The 20,774-nt window shown below is 40.6% G+C and overlaps 1 protein-coding gene across 3 annotated transcripts in view; it reads left to right on the top strand.

Moving 5' to 3' along the window:
• Positions 1-20,774, top strand: part of SIK2 (salt inducible kinase 2) — an 83,479-nt gene that overhangs the window by 35,774 nt on the left and 26,931 nt on the right. For all 3 annotated transcript variants that reach the window (XR_014558243.1, XM_083713954.1, XM_083713953.1), the window contains exons 4-6: positions 7,336-7,497; positions 14,629-14,753; positions 18,214-18,337. Coding sequence is in view for 2 of the 3 variants with exons in the window: in XM_083713954.1 (XP_083570080.1) it covers positions 7,336-7,497; positions 14,629-14,753; positions 18,214-18,337 (411 nt within the window). In the remaining variant the exon portion in view is untranslated. The remainder of the gene's footprint in view (positions 1-7,335; positions 7,498-14,628; positions 14,754-18,213; positions 18,338-20,774) is intronic.

Genomic DNA, 20,774 nt, shown 5'->3' with positions numbered 1-20,774 from the left:
AAAGCTGAAGGCAGCGATGAGTAGTGCTGTTGACAAAGCTCTTTGTTGTGTCTTACAGAGTGAGCAGAGAGAGAATTAAGGAAACTTTCTGAAGCAGTCAGCAAATTATTGCTGCAAAGCTTGAGATGTGTTCATGGCGATGCAAACAATTTATTCAGCATAATGCTGCACATGTTGGCCTTGGTTTTGCTTTGAAATTACACTCTACAAGTAGAATACTTTTAGTTGTAATTTATTGTATAGGTCCTATTATTAAGAGAAAGTCGGTTAAGATGATTCATTAAGGAAACTTTAGGTATTTGAAACATGTATAAGCTTTATACTTGTGGTTGGCAAAACAGGTGAGCAACTTGCATAACACAACTAGATACCCCACTTCAAAAGGACTAGCCCACAATCCACTTTTCTTTTTCAGTATATGTGATACTGTTTCTTGTAGGACTAATGTAACTTACCAGCATCTCACATCACATTAAACCAGCACTTTTATAGTGTAAACCATTGTTTGCTTTAAACTGTGGTTTTAGTGTGACATGGAAGCCAGGTCAGTGTTTTCACTTGCTGTGTCTGTTTTATGTCAGAGTGGCTTCAGTCCCTTCTACCCACAGGAGCATAAATAAGGGTGGCTCTATCAAAAATATCTATATAATGGGGGAAGACAGCACTTTGTGTATCGTCACACGTACAGCATATTTATCGGGTTGGAAGTTCAGCTCAATTCAGTGGGATTCATAGGTTTTGCATCCGTTTAGTGTCTGTAATACAGCCACTCTGTTTAGAGAATAATTGGGCATATATGTCCAAAACAAGACTTACTATAGTTCTTTTGAAGCCTTCCTTTTCTCATGCACTTGCAGGAGTCACCATCTACCCTGTTGACCAAGCAGAAACCCTTGGCTCCTTCCTTTAAATCCCCTCTCTTTTTTGTTCTCCATATCCAGTCTGTTACGTTGTGTTGCTTCCCTCTGCACAGCCTTCCAAAACTACTACTCCCCTTTCCTCTTCTTCCTCCTCAGGGAAAACTCTGGCTCACACTTCATTCATATTCCACCTGGTCAACTGCAGCCTTCTCTTTGCCCTTCGCTTGTCATGTCTCAGCCCTATCCAGAGCTCTACCGCCAAAATAATTTCTCTTGTCAATCAAACCATGTGACACCCCTCCCTCAATCTGAATGCTGGCTTGCTAACGCTTCTGGCATACATACTTACAGCCCCCTGTGGCCTTGACCCTCCTCTCTCTCTGCCCTTGGGTCCAAGTGTATATCTGCCATTGTCTATGACCCACCTTTCCTGGGATGCCGTTGGGGGTTGTCCTGAGCCCCTGCTAAATACATGTAACCAAATGGCATGCATCCTTCCCTTGTTTACACTCACCTCCATTATCCACTCCTTGATATATTGTCTCTCCTATGTTGAACTTCCAGATTGCCAGCCCTTTTAGATTGCCAGGGAGCTGCCTTTTTGATAACCTGCAAAACGCCATGGCATTATCGTTTCACCTCAAATACTGAGCGCTAAGCAGAGGGGAACATCCGTAGATACCATTTTCTTCCAGTCCATCACATTAACAGTAAACTGATGAACAGACGTTTTAAAAAACTAATGCCCTGTGGGATATCTTGTGCTTTCAGCATTTCATCCCTTCTCTTCTCCCCCACTCCTTCTTTAAGACTGATGTTGTTTTTGAATGGGCGCTGACACTAACTGAGAGTTCTCACTGCAGCCTCTTAGAACTGCCCTAATTTTAAGATGTTTATAAAATCTTCTTACGTAATTGTTACCCAAGTCTCCCTCCCTCATGCACATGCACCATAAACACATCCCCATCTTCTGGATTGATTATTGTAATGTATATTGTATTCTAACATGTCAAGACGGTGGTAGAAACTGTCTTACTCATTAAGTGCTTATACTAATGGGGTTCTAAATGGGGATCCACATCTCTTGTAATCTATTGAAATATTATTTGTTACTGAAGCGTAACCCTTTTTGATGTAGATGTTATTTTTCTAAAAATTCCACTACTGTGGCTGATACTTGGATTAAATATTATGTTAGGGTTGTTGCCAATAACATTTTACTCGGGGTAGACCCATTGAAATGAGTGGATCTGAATCATGTCCTTTCATTTCAATTGGTCTATTCCCTGAGTATGACTAACACTGCATGCAACTCAGTGTGGTCCACTTGAATAAATATGCATATTTATCTGCAAAAATGTGCAAGGAAGGACTGTGATGGGGAATGACATGGGAATGCAGTAAACATGAGAAAGATGGGGCAGGGGAGAATTTTTGCGTTGCTGTAAAAAGTTCAAATGAATTAATTGGCCTGTTGTTACTGGAAGGCAACCACTCTCTGCATACCCTGCCTTCAGGACCAACAGAGTAAAGGTACTGTGAGCAAAGGGCTGCTTTGGCTTGAGAAACACTTTGTAAAGAGGAATACTGAAAGTCTGACATTCAGGGAAATCCCTGATAGATTTTCTCTAGTGAGATTCCAATCTAGTGTAGTTGTGGTTATTCTTATTACTAAATATATGCTTATGAGAAATCTAAATGTCCACCAGAAAAATACTCTTGGGATTTGTGCTGAAAGATCAGAATTCTGCTTTTGTGTATGCTGATAACAGGTTAGAAGAATGACCACATGTTCAGTAAAGATTATTTATTTTCAAGCAACATATAATGGACTCTCTGTTTCCTCCTAATTTATAGCAACCTGCTCTGGGATAGATGCAGTAAAGTCCAGTGCAATTATTCTATAGCAAGCAGATTTCAGAGTTTTTTCCTTGAGGTTCTTTGCCAACTCTGTTCTGTACCATAAACAGACAGCTTAGCTTACTGTAAATTAGACTTGACTTTTTTTGTATTTGAAATATTGCTGGAGGAAAATATTTGTTCCTACTCCCTGTGTATTAAGTTTCATTGTGCAAGTTGCAAGATGTAGAATGCTGTTTTTCTTTGCTGCTAAATTTCCCCTCCAGCAAAGTGTGGATTGCAGCCCTTGTCCATTATCTATCTGTAGCATCTTAAAAGTATTTCAGTCATCAGTTAGTAATTGTTAAGGCTTCATTCATCACTTGCGGGTGAATGGAAAAGCAAGAACAGCTAACACCCTCTCTCATAATACAGTACTAGAACCCAGGGTCATCCGAAGAAGCTGCATGGTGGGAGATTCAGGGCAGAGAAAAAGAAGTACAGTGGTACCTCAAGTTAAGAACTTAATTCGTTCCGGAGGTCTGTTCTTAACCTGAAACTGTTCTTAACCACTTTAGCTAATGGGGCCTCCCGCTGCCACCGTGCTACCGCCACATGATTTCTGTTCTCATTCTGAAGCAAAGTTCTTAACCTGAGGTACTATTTCTGGGTTAGCGGAGTCTGTAACCTGAAGCGTCTGTAACCTGAGGTACCACTGTACTTTGCTCAGTTGAGTGTTCATTACCACAAATTCCCTAACAAGACATGCTTATAGTGACCAGCTTGAGCAACTTTAAAAGGGGATTAGATAGTTTTGTGGAGGAAAGACTGTCAATGGCTATTAGACATGATGGGCATGCATTACCCTCTATCAGAGGCCGTATGTCTCTGAATACCAGTTGCTGGAGAACATGAATTTGAGTGCATCCAGTATGTGAGTATAGGTATCTGATTGGCCACTGTGGGAACACAATGCTGAACTGGGTGCACTTTCCGCTCTTGAGCTCGTTGAGAGTAACAGGCAAAATGTAATGCAGAATGATTTAGGTCTGTCATCTGAATAAGAAAGACATTTTCATTTGATTTTTATATTTGCATAGATTTTGATATGGCTAGAGTATGGCTAAATTCTAGCTTGTTGTGCTTTTTATCACATTTGAAGCTTAAAAAAAAAAAATCACATATAGTGCTTCTGCACTTGGAGGGTTCTATTTGATATCCCACAAAGGTCAGAACAACTCTCTTGATCAGCCACCCCAGACATTATCTTTCTACAGTATATAGTATGCTTTTCTTAGTGGAACCAGCCAGCTGGCTTCAACTTTGCCACCCAAAGAAAGCACATAATGATTAATGTTTTGTTAGGTCTTCATTAGACTGTGTATGTCAAGCTGGCTGATTATTCGTTTGATGGGAATGTTTTTGCTGCTGTAGTTTTGTTTGTTTGTTTATGGGTCTGTTTATGGGTTATTAGAATGGTTTTATGGAAATGTGTTGTTTTAAGTTGCACACTTTTGACTTTTGACATTTTGTAAATCGCTTGGAGCCTTTTTTGTACTAAGCAACTAATAAGTCAAATAATAATTAATAATGGCAAATTGTTACTGGAGACCTAATTAATTTTAAGTTTTATCGATCAATTTAATTGACATCACAGCCCCAGCATTAAGAACACTAAGGATAGTTTCCATCTGTCTCTCCATACAGGTAGGCAGCTATCTAACATGGGATTGAAAATTGCAGCTGGATACCTTTCAGAAAAATAAAGTTTAAAAGATTTGTTGCAAGTGAAGTGTTGCTGACTTGGGTGGTAAATTGGAGCTTTAGTGAATTAGACTAGGATAGCATGAGGTTGTCTGTTTTGTTTCAGAATTTTTCAAAGTGTGCATTGCTGCATTGGAGTATATGACAGATCTAAAAGAGTTTTGTCATAAATAAAGCAATTAAACATGCATAAGTTGTTTAGCAGTCAAACATACATAAGTAGATGTGGACATCCAGCCCTGCTTGAACAGAAATATGCCCTTTATTTCAGAATACAGAAATTGGAATTAAAATATACTACATTGCTGTCTTTATTATTTTGCTATTTTCCTTGCAACCTATAAGTATGTACACTTTTTGCAAGGAACGAAGATGTTTTCTGCTCCGTGACCAAATTTGCTGTAGTGGCTAAATAAAGGCATAACTATTATCGTAGTGAATGTATTGGCTGGTCTGTTAGCAAACTGACTTGGTTACTTCTCATTTTTGTCTTGTTCCAATTCACTTGTCCTGCTAAGTATGTTGTTGAGGTGATGGTACCATTTGGGGATGTAAGAGGTGTAAATGAAATATTTCATGTTCTTTCTTGAAAAATGTATCTATGCAGAGCAGATTGCATAACCACAGTAGAGTAGATGGTCAGCATTACTTCCATAAAAGGTGCACTTGGGTGAAATCAGTTTTGATCAGTAGTTGTTTATTACTATTGATTAATACAGTTCACATAGGTAAGTTCTCCCCTTCTCTAAGGAAATTAATTGTGTTAAACTCTAACAAGAATGTTGTATTACTATATGCTTTAATCTGTATCTGTCACGTCCAGATCTATTGAGCAGGTTTGTTTGTTTGTGTATGTGCTTCCTTTCAGAGCAAAACTCTCCCAGCAAAAAAAAGCTTGCATCAGAAACATACTGCACCATTTCAATAAAACTGCAATATAAAACTAAAACTTTATAACCTGAAAACAGAGGCAGTTAAAACAATACCGACTACCACATATTAAAAAGAAATGTGATTTTTTTATTTAAAAAAATCAAGCTCAGTTTATAAACCAATAGAGTAGGAGTCATTCACAATCAAGAAAGAGAATTCTACCAAGATGTCTCTTTTACCCTTGTCTCACAAACCTAAGAGTTCTTGATGGCAGGGCATCTGAGGCCAACCTCAAGGTCCAGGCAGGTTAAGATGGAGGCAGCCATCCTGCAAATAACTGGTCCAAAACTGTGAATCTATAGTCCATTAATATGTGTTCCTAAAAGGTAAAGGTACCCCTGCCCGTACGGGCCAGTCATGTCCGACTCTAGGGTTGCGTGCTCATCTCGCTCTAGAGGCTGTGAGCCGGCGCTGTCCGAAGACACTTCCGGGTCACGTGGCCAGCGTGACGAAGCTGCAGCTGGCGAGCCAGCACCAGCGCCACACACGGAAACGCCGTTTACCTTCCCGCTATAAAGCACTACCTATTTATCTACTTGCACTTAAGAGTGCTTTCAAACTGCTAGGTGGGCAGGAGCTGGGACCGAACAACGGGAGCTCACCCCGCCGCGGGGATTCTAACCGCTGACCATATGATCGGCAAGTCCTAGGCACTGAGTCCACAGCGCCACCCGCGTCCCTAATATGTGTCCCTACTTTTCTTTTCTTTTTTAAAAAAGGCCCAAAATCACTTCTCATAATAAGCCACCTAATCAACAAATCAGTGCCACCTTCCAGGTTCTTGACAGTCTACTTCCTGATTCTTTGCAACTGTGTTTTATATGTCAGTTTGCCAGGATGGAATGTGTGGCTGGGGCTGGGGTCGGGAGACAGGGTGATGGACAAGGAGAATAATTTTGGGGAGAAAACTTTTCTGGGCCTAGTTTAGCCACAGACTTTGCATTGCCAACTCCTCCTTTAAGAAGCAAGACATTTGGTTCTGGAAGTAGCACGTTACCGTTTCCTTTCTGAAAGGGGATAGAGAGAGATGCATCTGTCTTCATGTTGCAGTGAGAGCACACAGCATGTGTTGAATGGGCTTATCTTTTCTGCACTCGACAGGAAGAACACTGTCCTCAGCCATGTTTCATGCGCAAAACCCTTCTTCGGGGCTTGCTTTTTATGTGTATATCATTTTTCCAGTTAAGATACATCCTTAATGTTCATGCTTTTGGCTTGGTCAACTGGCCTTTATACAATTTACTGCTCCCCATCACTGTGCTGCCACCATAAATTTATGTTAACATTTACTTATTACTTGCAAACTAAATAAAAAGTCCCACTCTATAGCAGTGTAAATCAAAGGAGAGTGGAGGGTCACCCAAATGCCTCAGAAATACTGACTCCTGGAAATGGTTTGCGCCATTACAGATGTCCTTTACTTCAGAATCCTTAACTAGAAAGAAAACATACCAGATTGCTGTCTTTATTATTTTTCTTGGAACCTATAAGTCTGTATATTTTTGCTTTCCGTTTTTGTGAGGAAATGACTACTTCCCCTCTCTTTACCTGCTCTGTTTCGCCTCTTTGTGCCACATATAGGAAACTTAAGGCAAGCCCCAAGCAAAGACATCACCTCTGGTTACTCTAGTAAACAGTCAGGACAGAATGTACTATGAAGGAAGAGTGAAACATCCAGTCTCTGGTGGATGAGGAGGTTACTGTTTTTTGTTCTTGTCAAAACAAGAATGTGCAAGGCTTTCTCCTAGTGACTAAACTTCGGAGCAGAAAAAGTTAACCTCACATAATGGGCAACTGGCACAATGCAGTTTGCTAGTGAACTCGGGGAGAGCATACATAACATACTATCTCTGATGTCTACCTGTGGGGCATGTTGGAGAGCCTGAAGATGATTTTTTCAATGTGATTAACTCACTGAATCCCATATTTCTTTCTACAGATTACCTTGCGAACCATGGCCGCCTGAGTGAGTCAGAGGCCAGGCGCAAATTCTGGCAGATTCTCTCCGCTGTTGAATACTGTCACAGCCGTAAGATTGTGCACCGTGACCTCAAAGCTGAAAACCTCCTGCTTGACAACAACATGAATATTAAAATAGCAGGTACCTCAATACTTTTTTTCCTTTTGTCCTAGTGCCTGGGGAATAAATTCCTCTTTCCTCCAAGTGACTTTGGCAAACTTCCTATAGCAGCCCTAGAGAAAGTGGAAAGACAGAGAGGATTTCCTGATATGCCCCTTTGCATTATGGGTGGTGTAGGCTTTTGACACTAAGTTCTTACTAAAAATAGCTGCTGCTTGTATTTCTTTCTTGGGGGGAAATGGCAGTAATTTTGTAGGGTTTTATGAATTTTTGTAGTGTCATGACAACTTGTTAGCATTGCCAGATGTGCTGGTTACAATCAAATTTAATCAAATAATTCTTGAGTATAAAAAAGCTCAAAATGGAAACTCTCCGGATTATTTTAGCATGCTTGATTTAATTTTAATTACAAATTTAGACACAGCAGATGTTCCTTGCAATAGATAATTTTCTTTTGCCTCAGTATAATACTAAGGATCCTTGGATTGCCAGACCAGAATTTCAAAAATGAGGGACACTCATTTTTAAGCTGCTGAGAGTTCTATAGAGCAGTAGAGTTCTTGGAATAAAAGATGTCTGGCAAGTTCTCCAGATGGTGTTTAGCTTCAAGGAGGAGGGAATAATGACTGTTTAAGGCTTCTTAGCATTTTCTTACGTAGGGATAGATGACAGAGAAAGAAGAGCAGCTGCACCAAGGAAAAAAAGTTGGCAGTAAAGTTAGCTTGTTAAAAACAAATCCCCATGAAATTAAAAATCACTCTGAAAGACACACAGTGCTGGTATCAAACAGTAGCACTTCATACAGGAGGGAAAGATACAAGAGGCCAGCCTTTCCCAACCTGGTGCTCTCCAGATGTGATAGCTGGGGCTGGTGGGCATTGTGCTCCAAACCATCTGGAGGGCACCTGGTTGGGGAAGACTGCAATAGCCCATGCACTTGTGCTGTGGTGAATCCAACCCCCACACAACACACGTATCCTACCCAAGCCTGGCTTGATGGGTGTTACAGAAGACTTACTCCTTCCATGGAAATTAGTGAAATTCAGTGGACCATAAAGCACTGGCCTTAATGCATGGGGGGGGGGCCAGGATATTAGGAGTATATTGGAATGAGATTTTCTTTTGCAGGGAAGGCAGAGAAGTAAGTAGCTTGCCCTTGTAACAAATGGACCACTTGCATACAAAAAAGCCTGCAAACTTTTTTTTCTAATTTTTTCACTTAAAACATCTCCAATAGACACATTTTAAACGGGAAGTTGGGAAATGGGGAAGTGTTCAATTCCTCACACTATGTAGTTTGCTGTGCTAAGAAAAATGGGGATCCTCTCAGGGCAGTAAATAAAGGGTTGAAGGACAGAAAAACTACACAGCAGAAGATCTGTGTGTAGCTTGTTTGCATTGATGAACTTTTATTTTTCATACCGTGACAAGAATCCTTCATATGCTATTGTGTGGCAGCAGCAACAGCATTTTATTTATCAATTTGGGCTGCACCATTGACCCTTTTTAAAGACACACCTGTGTGCCTTAAGGATGGATCTGGCAGTCTGGGACATCTGTATGGGGTAATCAAGTGTCTTGGTTTTTCATACCTCTGTCAGAATGGGTGATGCTTTTTTGTTTGTTTGTTCTGTTGCAACCCATGTTCTTTGGAATTCTGGCACTTGTCAGCTTCTGTATCCTCCATGATGATTTCAACGCTGTAAAAATGAACACTAAAATTGAAATATTTGGACACTGTGACCTAAAGGCCCAAAGTTTGTGCTGAGTTTCCACTCCATGGGTTCTTGACATACTTACTACATTTTTATTCTGCCCTTTTCCCAAGAAATGCATGACAGCCACACATAGCCTTGCTTCCTCCTCACCAACACACATTTTATTTTCACAATGATATTGGGAGGTAAGTTGGGCTGGGAGTAACTCGTCCAAGGTAGCAGAGCAAGGATTTGATTCTGTGTAGCTCCTATCTTTAATCCAGCATGAAATTCACTATAATGCATTGAAATCGAAATTATATTTCAAAAGAGTCTTGGGATCAGAACAAGTGCCCATCTAAACCAGCAACCTGTTCCTAATGCTGACTAGCCAGATGATTCCTGAAAGTTCACATCAAAGATATGAAGGCTCTAGCCCTCCCATATTAATTCCCCAACTACTAGTAATCGCAAGAACATTGCCTCTGAAAGTGCAGGCTCGACTCGGCTATCCTTGTCAGTTTTCATTGACAGGCCTATACCCCCCAGGAATTTGTCTCTTTTTAAAACTGCTTTAGCCATCGTCCATCACTACATCATTTCATACTATTTTTGCTCAGTATATGAGCTATGTATTTTTCAATGGCTTTGGGCACTCCCTTTTGAAATTCAAATGACTGTCTGTGATACTGCAACTTTCTTGCCTGCTTGAAGATCTCTGTACTTCCTTTAATTACCCAAATTAATACTGACCTTATTTTTAAATACTTTAAATATGACCATTTACCATATGGTAACGTATGACGTTGGGTCATGTGGCCACTTGCTACAATGATAATCTCTGTGGTGAATTTTACACTCCTGGTTCTTACCCAGATTTCTGAATAGTTTGCTAAAATTCTGTTAATGCTAGGATGGGTGGTTTGGATGACTGATCTAAGCAAGTTCTAATATATATGCGTTGGAAGCCAGTGGTTGCATGGACGCTATGTGAATTGTCCTATGGAGAGGGGCACAGTGTGGCTGCAAGCCTGGCAATTTTTCTCCCAGACTTCTTGGGAGAAAACACAGTTCTGTTGGATATTCTGAGAAAATATTTGTCCTTCTGGTTAGCTTTTGAGGGGCTTGTGAAGACTGTTAGGCACATCAGTCTTCCAGGTGCTGTGAAAGTGATGACACAGAATTGTGTTTCAGTGGGGCCCCTTTGTAAAAGGAAGCAACCGTCTGGGCCTGACATTGTAATTGCAGCACTTCAGAGCTGGCAGAGATGCTGCTGTCTTGCGTGTTCTCGACCCACTCCTTAAAGTCCACATTAGCCTATTTAAAGGCCAGGAGGGTTAAATCCAGCAAAGCAGTTTGAGCATCAGCGTGATGCTGTGCAGAAGAGAGGGCTCTATGATTTGAATGCAGTTAGGTCATTTGAAGGAAAGCGGGGATGGGAGACTGTTATTTTGAAAGGGCTCACAGCAGCCTTTTCTGCTGGTGGACTGTGTAACATGCATTGACGTCAGAACTGGGTGATCAGTGATCAGTATTCAGTTCCTGCAGTGGGTCAGGTTTATGCCTCTCACTCATTCCTTTCCTTTTATCAGCACCTCTCTTTGCAATTACTGCCTTGCTCACATTACCAAATAACAAAAGATCCACACATCTCCCTCCTGAAGCTGAGGAGAGATGCCTTCTGCTAGCAAACAAACCCAATTTCTTAAAATTACTCCCCTTTAAAACTCATTTGCTCTTTTCAGACAAAAGAGTTTTCAAATTCTTCAAACTGTAGGGGAAGGGAGCTTCTTTTGCTCTGGAGCCCTTTGCTCTGGATTGCTATATCTCGTACGTTAGTATTAAATACTAAACATCACAGAAAACTGGTGGGTGGGTGAATTTGACATGCAGTATTGCCCAACAGGTGTTCCCTGGTTGTACAAGGCTCTGTAATTTTACCTTATCAAAAGTATTGCATAATCTGAGTTGGAAATTTCCCAAGTAAGATGTTTTTTAAAAAGCTTTAATTCATATGGAAATATTGTTGTTTTCCTGTCTGTCTCTGTGTTGTTGTTTTTTTAAATCTCAGCTCAGTATCGCAGATTTGAGAATTGTGGGGAAAGGGTCTTTACACCTGCATAGAAAGCAAGGTGGGAAGAATTTGCTTCATCTCTTTTCAAGGTTTGCTAGGGTGGATTTTTGAAAAGTTCACAACAAAGACGGTAGTAGAAACTGACTAACAAAGGGCATTAGTTATAATAGATTAATTCTCCAGCTTCTAGGGTGAGGGAAGATAGAATGAATGGGGAAATAAGACATGAACAGCCATCTGGGTTTCCCAGCAGTGTTCAAATAAAAGGAGAACAAGTTTCTTCCTTACTAGAAGATTATCACTTCACGGCTGGGAAGGACCTCAAAGTAAATTAGCCAGTCCCCTGCCATTAAAAAGATCAATACCTTTACAGCCCTCAGCAAGTATTTAATTTATTTCTATTCTATTAGCGACTTCATAAGATCCCTTTTGCAATTAATTCTGTGGCTCTTCTTCCTTTCTTGACATCCCTTTTTATTATAGCCATCCTTAAAGCAGCCATTATGTGTGTGAATATTTAGCATATTGCCCCTTCAGCCACCCACTTCTTTTAAGGCTAAAACAGTTTCAATGCGTTTTGTTCAATGCCTCTTAGGTTTTGCGTTGGATTTATCTATATCTAACATTCTTAAATAACTCAAACTTAAGGCTCTTGGTGGGCCACAAAATTTATAACACATAATCTCAGCAGTCACCATCCAAAGTAAAACAAGCAATTACATACCCTGGAAAAATAGTGAAGCAAAAACCACTCTTGCTTGGCACTGACTGTGTGAGCAGGCAAAAACCTGTAAGCAAAACGTTCCAGTCTCCTTTTCGCAACCATGCCCAAGGAGGAGGCAAGCCTGAGGTTCACTGTGTGTGGCTCATTCTTGTAATGCTAAACTTTGGTCTAGCATTACATGCACACCAGGCCACTATCTGCTTATCTGGCCAAAGAGCAGCAAAATCAGATTATTTTTCTTGCGCCACTGGCATTTTTCTTCTGACATATCAAATTTGAAAATAGTGATGTGTACTGTACTCTTGGAATGGTTTTTTAAATGGCTGTTTTTAAGTGGACAGTTGGTTAGGTCTGTATTCCTATATTTGAGGTGCAGGTGCAGAACTGCTTGGAAATCAGTTCCTAATTTGTATATTGTTTCCAGTGTTGGACACGTTGGACGCTGAGGTGTGTGATTAGGGCCATCTGAAGGCCCCTACCTTTGAATGAAATAGGGAGGCAGAGTTTGTCCGTATCACACTAGGAGTCCATGTCAAGCTGCTTCTAGTAGCACAGGTCATGCAAGGTAAACTGGGAGCTCACTCTCCAGCATAATGCAGCATGTTCACCACTGGACCAAAGTCTCTATGATGCCTGTACAACTGCAGCATTTATCCAGTCATGCTGTCTGCTGACCAATGCCACATGGCACTTGCATGCCTTGGCTTAGAACTATGCAGTTGGGAGATAAGACTAAACAAACATCTCTGTTACCAAACTCTCTTTGAGTTTTGCTTCAAAGTTTCTGGAACTTCACAAGTGAACAATTATGCTCAAGAATATATAAGGCTTGTTAGTCTGAGGTGTGATTCTTTGCAACGACACAGTTGGAAACCTAGCTTGTGTGCCTCTGTGCTCCACGGAAAAGTAGTAAGAGCAGCTCTTTTAGAGAGACCATTATGAAGTAATAGTCTGTGCACCTTACTATGCTAATAGCAAGTGTGCATGAAGTCATGCTGTACAAATCTTGCGTTACAAACATTATGCAAACGTTGTATGTTATACTTTTGACAGCAGTATTTGACCGAATAAAGTGTTGAGAGAACTGGAAACATACACTAGCTTGTCTCCTGGAGGCTTTTAAATCAAGAATACTATACTGGTTCACATTGGCACTCTCAGGATCCTTTCTTTCCACTATCATGCCAGCTTTGTAGGTGACATTAAAATGTACAAGGGCACGAATGGGCTCTTGCATTCTCTCCATTGTGTTCTCTTCACCAAGCTGCTTAATTGTTCACCTCTACGTTTGCTCTTGAGCTGTGAGTTCTGCCCTTGAAGCTGTTCTTACTATGCAGGTTATATTTTAGTTCCTTTTAAGGCTCTCATGGTCAAGGTAACTTCAGTTGCTTCTTGGGAATGGATCTGCAATGCATATAGGTGGGCTGGTAGTAGTTAACGCAGTTGCAACTTCCTGCTGAGAGTTTTCATGGCATGGCAGAGACCCCATGCTGAGCAGAACTTGGAGTACCCAGAGAAGAGTGACAAGAAGGGGGTAGGAAAACAGGAATCCAGACCCACCCGCATTCTCAGGAACAAGGCTTAAAAACTGCTTTCAGATTCCTAACACCATCATCACAGGCACCTGTGATTGTTCCAGCCATGTCTTCCAGAAAAAAATCTTTTTCATAGGATCAAACAAAATGAGTGACTATGGACAACACTGTTGTGTAAAATTGTATCCTGTTTCTACAATGTCCTTATAGCTTTAGGCTAATTGTCTTAGCTGTGTGATAGTTACACATCTCTGATTGATACATAAAAATAATTGGGGCTATACGTCGTACCCGCACAGTGAAGTCACAGTACTTAATTGTACTCAGGAGCACCAACAGCACAAGCAGCCTTTAATGGAAACTCATAAACTGAAGGCCTGGAAGAACCAAAAGCTGCTATTGTACTACAAATGTTCAATGCAGCTCCTAACGTTAGTTCGTAACAGGAAGGGAAGGAGATGTCTTTCCTGTATTACTCTGTGTCTAACCTTTGATGATGCTTGGTATGAACCAGGCCTGGCCCACTGATAAGGCAGAGCAGGGTGAGGCACCCGCCCCAGGCAGTGGAAGCCCAAGAGGCGGTGCCCACCTCTCCTCTGCTACCCATCCTACCACTTCCAGAGGGCATGAGATCTCATGAGATACCAGCAAGATCACAGTGGAAGGCACCACCGCTGCTGCTAAGAGAAGTGTGGCAGCAGGGGCATGTTGCCATTTCACCTCAAGTGGCAAAACGGGGCACGGGGCATCTGGTATGAAGTTAATATGACTTGCCTTGATGGTGTGGGGTCTGGTTAAAATGCCATGATGGGAGATGTCTGCTCCTGGATTTTCTTCCCCAGGATTTGAACTGTTTTGTTGGAGCCCAAATTCTTATTGAGGCGTTAGAGAAATTCTCTTGAGCTGCTAAGACGTGAGCAGACGTGTATATCGTTTGGGCTCAAACCAGGGCCCCCACAAATGCAAAGATCTTGCAGGGATTTGGGGGCTTAATATACATTAGGTTCCATTTTGTTTTGTTGATCATACCAGATAAATACATTCAGCCTGGACTTAAAAATATAGCTAATCTCTCTCTCTCTCTCTCTCTCTCTCTCTCTCTCTCTCTCTCTCTCTCTCCAGATTTTGGATTTGGCAACTTCTACAAAAGTGGTGAGCCTCTGACAACATGGTGTGGAAGCCCCCCATATGCAGCCCCTGAGGTGTTTGAAGGCCAGCAGTACGAGGGTCCGCAGCTGGATATATGGGTATCTTAATTGTATTAAATTGAGCGTCCCTTTAAAGAAACTGCTAAATTTTAAAACAAAAAAATTCCTTCCAGTAGCACCTTAAAGACCAACTAAGTTAGTTCTTGGTATGAGCTTTTGTGTGCATGCACACTTCTTCAGATACCCTGAAGAAGTGTCTGAAGAAGTGTGCATGCACATGAAAGCTCATACCAAGAACTAACTTAGTTGGTCTTTAAGGTGCTACTGGAAGGAATTTTTTTGTTTTGACTATGGCAGACCAACACGGCTACCTATCTGTAACTGCTAAATTTTAGTTAACGTGTTATATTGCTCTTCCTAGTTGGTAGATAAGTTGGTCCTAGTTGGTAGATAAGTCATAAAGGCCCCAGTAGCTTTGAGAATGGGAAGCAAGAGTTCCTTTGAAACTTGTCTTTATTGTATTAGAGGAAACAATTTGGCCAATGCGGAAATCTGGTCCTCTCTTACTGAATCCATGCACTTATGTCTGTGCTGCAGTTTAGCTTGCTAATTCCTCCTTCTTGGGAGTTCAAACCAAAGTTAAGATTCTAAATTCTCTGTATGGCCAGAGGGATTGTCTGAGTCATTTGCACATGGCTGCTATCCATCCTCTCTTTCAGTTGAGAGAACAAGACAGTTTGCCTTGAACAATTCTGCTGCAGGCAGGTGCCCGTGGCTGAACCAAAAAGTGTGTGTGTGTTTGCTTCATGCTACTCTAATGGGAAAGGACACATGGAGGTGACAAGAAAATCTTGCAAAGCACATACAGGAGAGAGGATGTGCTGATCCAGGTTCCTTTAATGCAGTGCCAGGCTTGCTGTTCTCCAGTTTTTTTGGTGGGGGGAGGTAATTGGGTCTTAGTGTCTCCTAGTATTAGCAATGTTTCGAGAGCATGGTTTTGCTGTCCATTGTGTTGCCAGAGTTTAGGGGCTAAAACTTGTCAGTGTGAATGCCCCGCAGCATTTATGGCACCAGTTTTTAGTCATGGGATTGAGCCTACAAGTTACTTCAGTGAGGAAAACAGTAACATCAGAAGGTCTATGCAGCCCACGGCTGAAAAAGGTTGCTGACCCCTGGTCTGTACTAGGGTTTCCATCCGTCCAGAATTTCATGGTGGAAATCGCTTTAATGTCCACAAAAATCTGAATGTATGGTAACCCAACCTCAACAACCTTTGTGTCCAGATTTTCACCTTTTGAACTATGGCAACCCTAGTCTATACCTTCAGACTGTTTATGGCAAGCATATTTTGCTATATTTATATTTTTGTTATCATTCGCATTATGGATGCAGTGAAAATTGCCATATTGGAACTGGCCCTCGGTCTTGGTTTTCTTTGGAAAGGAGGCAGGGTGCAGACATTAGTGCTGCGTTCTTCTCTGTGAAGACACCTACGTTGTTTTACAAATAAACACATCTCAACAAGAGTTCCCCTTTAATGAGGAAACTGTTACCGCCTCATTGCGCCCGCTGTCCTCTAACATCCAGATGAACTCGGTACACACCTCAAACACACCCAAGGATTTACAGCACCTAATGCTGTGTGGGGATGTGCCAGATCAACAGGAGTTTTGAAAAATATTTGTGGAAGCTATTGACTTTGTTAGGTTGCTAACAAAAATACCTTTCAAAACCAGATGAAAAGCACTGGCTGTACAATGCAAATGTTCTTTTGAAAAATAAATTTGTGCCTCTTACAAAATTGGTCAGTGATTCTCACAATTATGGTGGGATTGGTGCCTTTTCTCCTCCCCCTCAAAATCTATAGCGGCAAAAACAGCTCAGAAATCCCCCCCTCAAAATCTATAGCGGCAAAAAAAGTGCTCTGCCTAGGCTCCCAAAATTTGCCATTGGGAAACAGATGCTCTCCATTTAAAGGAGAAAAGATAAATCTTTTGTTGTTGTTGCGTTACCCCAGTCTGTGTGGCATTACATTGTTCAGCAGATTTAATGCTACCAAATACTGTGCATACTTTCCAGCAGGCTCAGTCATTATTAGCACATTGCTGCTACTTTGACTTTGTCTCTTCCCTTGTTCTTTCCCCTCCCCCGTCTTACATAATAAATCTTAACAGGCTTTGCATAGAATCAGGATCTGAGGCTCTTATCCTGACCTTCACAGGGATTTCTTCTCGTAAGCTTTTGCAAGTTGGGAACTAGGGAGAATCACACTTTTGTGCTCTGAGCAGAGAGAATTCAAGCAAACTTCAGGGTGGGATTCAGATTTTATTTTTTAAAAGTAATTTCTATTCAAGATTTTCTTGGTATGTGCATTTTTTAAGGTTGTAGTCCGTTCTACAAATCAGTTACATTTGATACGAGACATTAGTGTTGTATGCAGTATAGGGCGGGGCAGAAGAGAGGGGAGAGGAGGGGTTTTTATTAAGAATATTGGTGCATCTGTTGAAGGTCGTTTATATTTTATTAAATAAAGCTAGCTTGTAGATCCCACACTCCCTTATCAGTCTCACTCAGGGTCCTGTCTGGAAGGTGCGGGTTCCAGAGGTGCGCAGTTTACTGCCCATAAGTTCAGTTGGATGTTGCCCAACTGAAGAACTTGAAGGCAAATAATAATAATTCCAAATAAAATCATAACTTTGCAATTGGGAACTAGTATCGAGAAGTCATTTCTAAACAGATTCAGCTGATAAAATGGAACCCATGGTTGGCTTGCTGGAACACAAACATGCAGACGATGGGGAAGTCACTACACTAGGTTCTGAGTTGGTTTGCAGTTCAGCCATAGTGACTTGGAATGGATTCCTTCCTCTCTTATCTGCTTGGTGTCAAAAACTAGCTCCCTGTTTCCCTAGTAGGAATGCTTGAAGCAAGAGATGCTTCACCAATACAGTCCTGGCCAAATTATTTTGATTCCTCAACAAGTCAGCATCCCAACTTTTGCAGCCAAGTTATAGAAATGTGTTTCATTGGTACAATGTATGGAAAGGCTTTTTGCAGAATTCTGAAAGACAAAAAAGCAGTATATCTTGACATGTACAGATGATACATGTGTTTTATCCTTTTCTTAAAGCTACTGTTGTTTTTAATGATCTGTTGAATGTTTTAAAATACCTCTTAACTGTTTATCAATAATTTTAAAGTTTTTTTAATATGCTTTTCTAAACCACATAAGAGGTTCTCTTACAATCAAGTGTTAAATAATAATAATAAATAAAGAATAATAAAGAAAGAAAGAAAGAATAAATAAATCTGATGAAAAATTAGACATGGGCTTCTAAAGGTTAATGGTGTTATTGCTACCAGCAGCTTGTAGGCCTTGCTAGTCTGTGTTATATATATGGGATAAATTCTGGATATACCTTGCTTACATACTGAAACATTCAGATGTAGTGAAAAGCCACCAGAAAGAAAACATTAGTTTTACCAGCACACTATGGAGCAAGGTACAGTTGTCTGCATATTTTGAAAGTCAAATCTAAAACTCCTCTTTCTCTTTCAGAGCATGGGTGTAGTTCTGTACGTGTTAGTATGTGGAGCACTGCCTTTTGACGGACCTACACTGCCCATCCTGAGGCAACGGGTTCTGGAAGGGAGGTTCCGGATCCCTTATTTCATGTCTGAAGGTAACATCATCATCATCATCATTATTTATAATAATATTCCAGCAGGATATTAAAAACACAGTAAAAGATCCAACATTAAAAACTTCCCTAAACAGTTCTGTGTAAGACTTTTTGCCTTAATTTTTCCTATTGTTTATAATACAGGCAATGACTGATTGATGCATGTCCATGTACACACGATGCTGAACTTGAAAGTGACCCGAAAATGTCACTAAAGCATTACTAAAAGGGCAGAACACTTTATGTGGGCCCCACCAATGCACAGTGTATGTTTGTGTGGAGAGAGTTCAGAACGTCAGAAATACTGTAAAGATACCAACTCACTAGCAGGGTTTGATTAAACACAAGTCAGAAAATAAAATCAAAGGTTGAGTAAGGATAACATGGGATGAAATTGACTGCAATATGTAAACATGAAGGAAAATTTGGTATAAAACTGATAAGAAAATAAGAGTATTGAGGTATAAGATTATAAAAATAAGATAATAATTAAGCAGAAGTAGTAAATATTTCAAGAAGCAGAAGGGGAAGTTGAGGGAAGTCATGGGGAGGGTTTTTTCTTTTTCTTTTATGTGACAAATGTTATATTGCGTTTTTGATTGACTATAAATTGTAAAAATCCAATAAAATATTTAAAAAGAGAGAGTGTTCAGAACGTAACCACCGTGCAAAACAAGGATTGCCTGTATTCTGCTGGTGATGAAGGTAATAGAAGTCCTGAAGAAATATTCGTTTCAGTCCTGTGGCAAAAAAGTGCAGAGATTTAGACTAAAACAGCAAGTTATTTCTAATTTCACAGTTACTATGGCTTAATTTGCCTGAAAACCATCTTTGAGTATACTCAATAATAGTACATAAAACAGCTGCTTGCACATGGGGGAAGTTGTTATCCAATTGCTTAGTGATGCAGCCATATTAACACATGATAACCTGATGATGCCTAAACATCAGTATGTAAGACAATGCTATTGGATGGCCGCATCACCAGCTGTAATGTGTGTTTAATAGGCTATGAGGATGTTTGTCCCATGATTTTAGCATTGACCAGAGCAGCATCCTAGAGCAGCAATGCTCTAGCCACTGCTAAGACTTCTAGGTTGGTATATGATAGCTGCTTGATGTGACATGGAATGCAGCTAGGATGTCATGATGCTAAGCAGGAAGGAATGGACCTATCTAACTCACTTCAAAACTACATGCACATCCCTTTATTTGCATGTCCATTGTGTGCTTAATCTTAATCACTTGTAGTCTTTCTAGTACTGTGGCTTTTTAAAACAAAAAACAACAATACTTATTTGCATGAAAAACTCCTGTTTGCACTACCAAAGCAATGTGATCAACACCTTGTTATGTTTCCCTTCTGACATTTTTCCCTCTCCTCACTTCATGTTTTCCATTTCTTCTTCGTTTATCTATGCTTTTGCTCATCTTGAGCTGAAAAGTGTGGAGGTGTCTTCATATTTTGTTTCTGAAAAAAACCCAAAATCTGTCTCCTATCAGAACCTTTGTTTCAGGCTCTTAGTGTTGGTGCCAAACCATCAAGCGGGATTCCAGATAGTGGATTAATGTTGTCAATAGATTGTTCAGATCTCATTTTTCTGTGTGTGTGTGATTAGTACATAACCATCCACACAATATTTTTTAGTTTTAGCTTTTTCATAGGCATACCACTGTTTCCTGTTTACACGACTGAGTAGTTCTTGATGGAATGTTTCTGTGCTATGTTTTCTGACCCCCTCAGTCACTTCTCCCCTGACCTTCACTACCTCTTCCCCTTGTGGGCATGGACAGGTATTTCTGTACATTTGCGTACAGATCTTAAATGCTTTTACTTCAAAGGAGGTGTGCAAGAACCAGCCTCTAGTTGTCATGTTTCATTATGGACAAATTGGATACTTCCGCTTTGTGGGAGGGGATCTGTTGCCATTTGGTGCCTTTAAAAAAAGAGTCATATAGACGTCTTGTGCAAAACAGATATGTAGCTATACTGCAATCCTGGCAAAGTGGTCTTGCACATGACTTGGGTTAAAAATAGAAGGAAGTCCTGTTGGGGACTATGATTAGTCTCCAAGGTAATCTTCTACATGCATCAAGACCTTGAAAGAATAGTTGATGAAATTTCGATGTGACTACACATGCAGCTATTAGTGGAAGCAGGCACAGTTGTGTTATTTGTGCTGCTGGAAACAGAATGGCTAGGTTTTGCTCAGGTGAAGAGCAAACAGAAATAGGGGTGCAGTGGTAGGAGCTGCAGCCAGGAACATCACCATACAAACCAGTCACCCCCTGTCAGAAAAATGCTCAAAGGAGCTTCTATACCAGCAGGGATAATGGGTTGTTTTTACTTAAGAGGAAATCTGGGTTACATGGGGAGTACAAAGGTGACATTTTGATGAGGAAGACATTGTTTAAACAATGGAAAAACTCTTAAACA

The sequence above is a fragment of the Podarcis gaigeae genome (assembly GCF_964106915.1).
Source record: "Podarcis gaigeae genome assembly, chromosome: 15".
NCBI classification, from domain to species: Eukaryota; Metazoa; Chordata; class Lepidosauria; order Squamata; family Lacertidae; genus Podarcis; species Podarcis gaigeae.
Note: the sequence above shows the minus strand (reverse complement) of the source record. Positions and strands in the feature narration are given on the sequence as shown.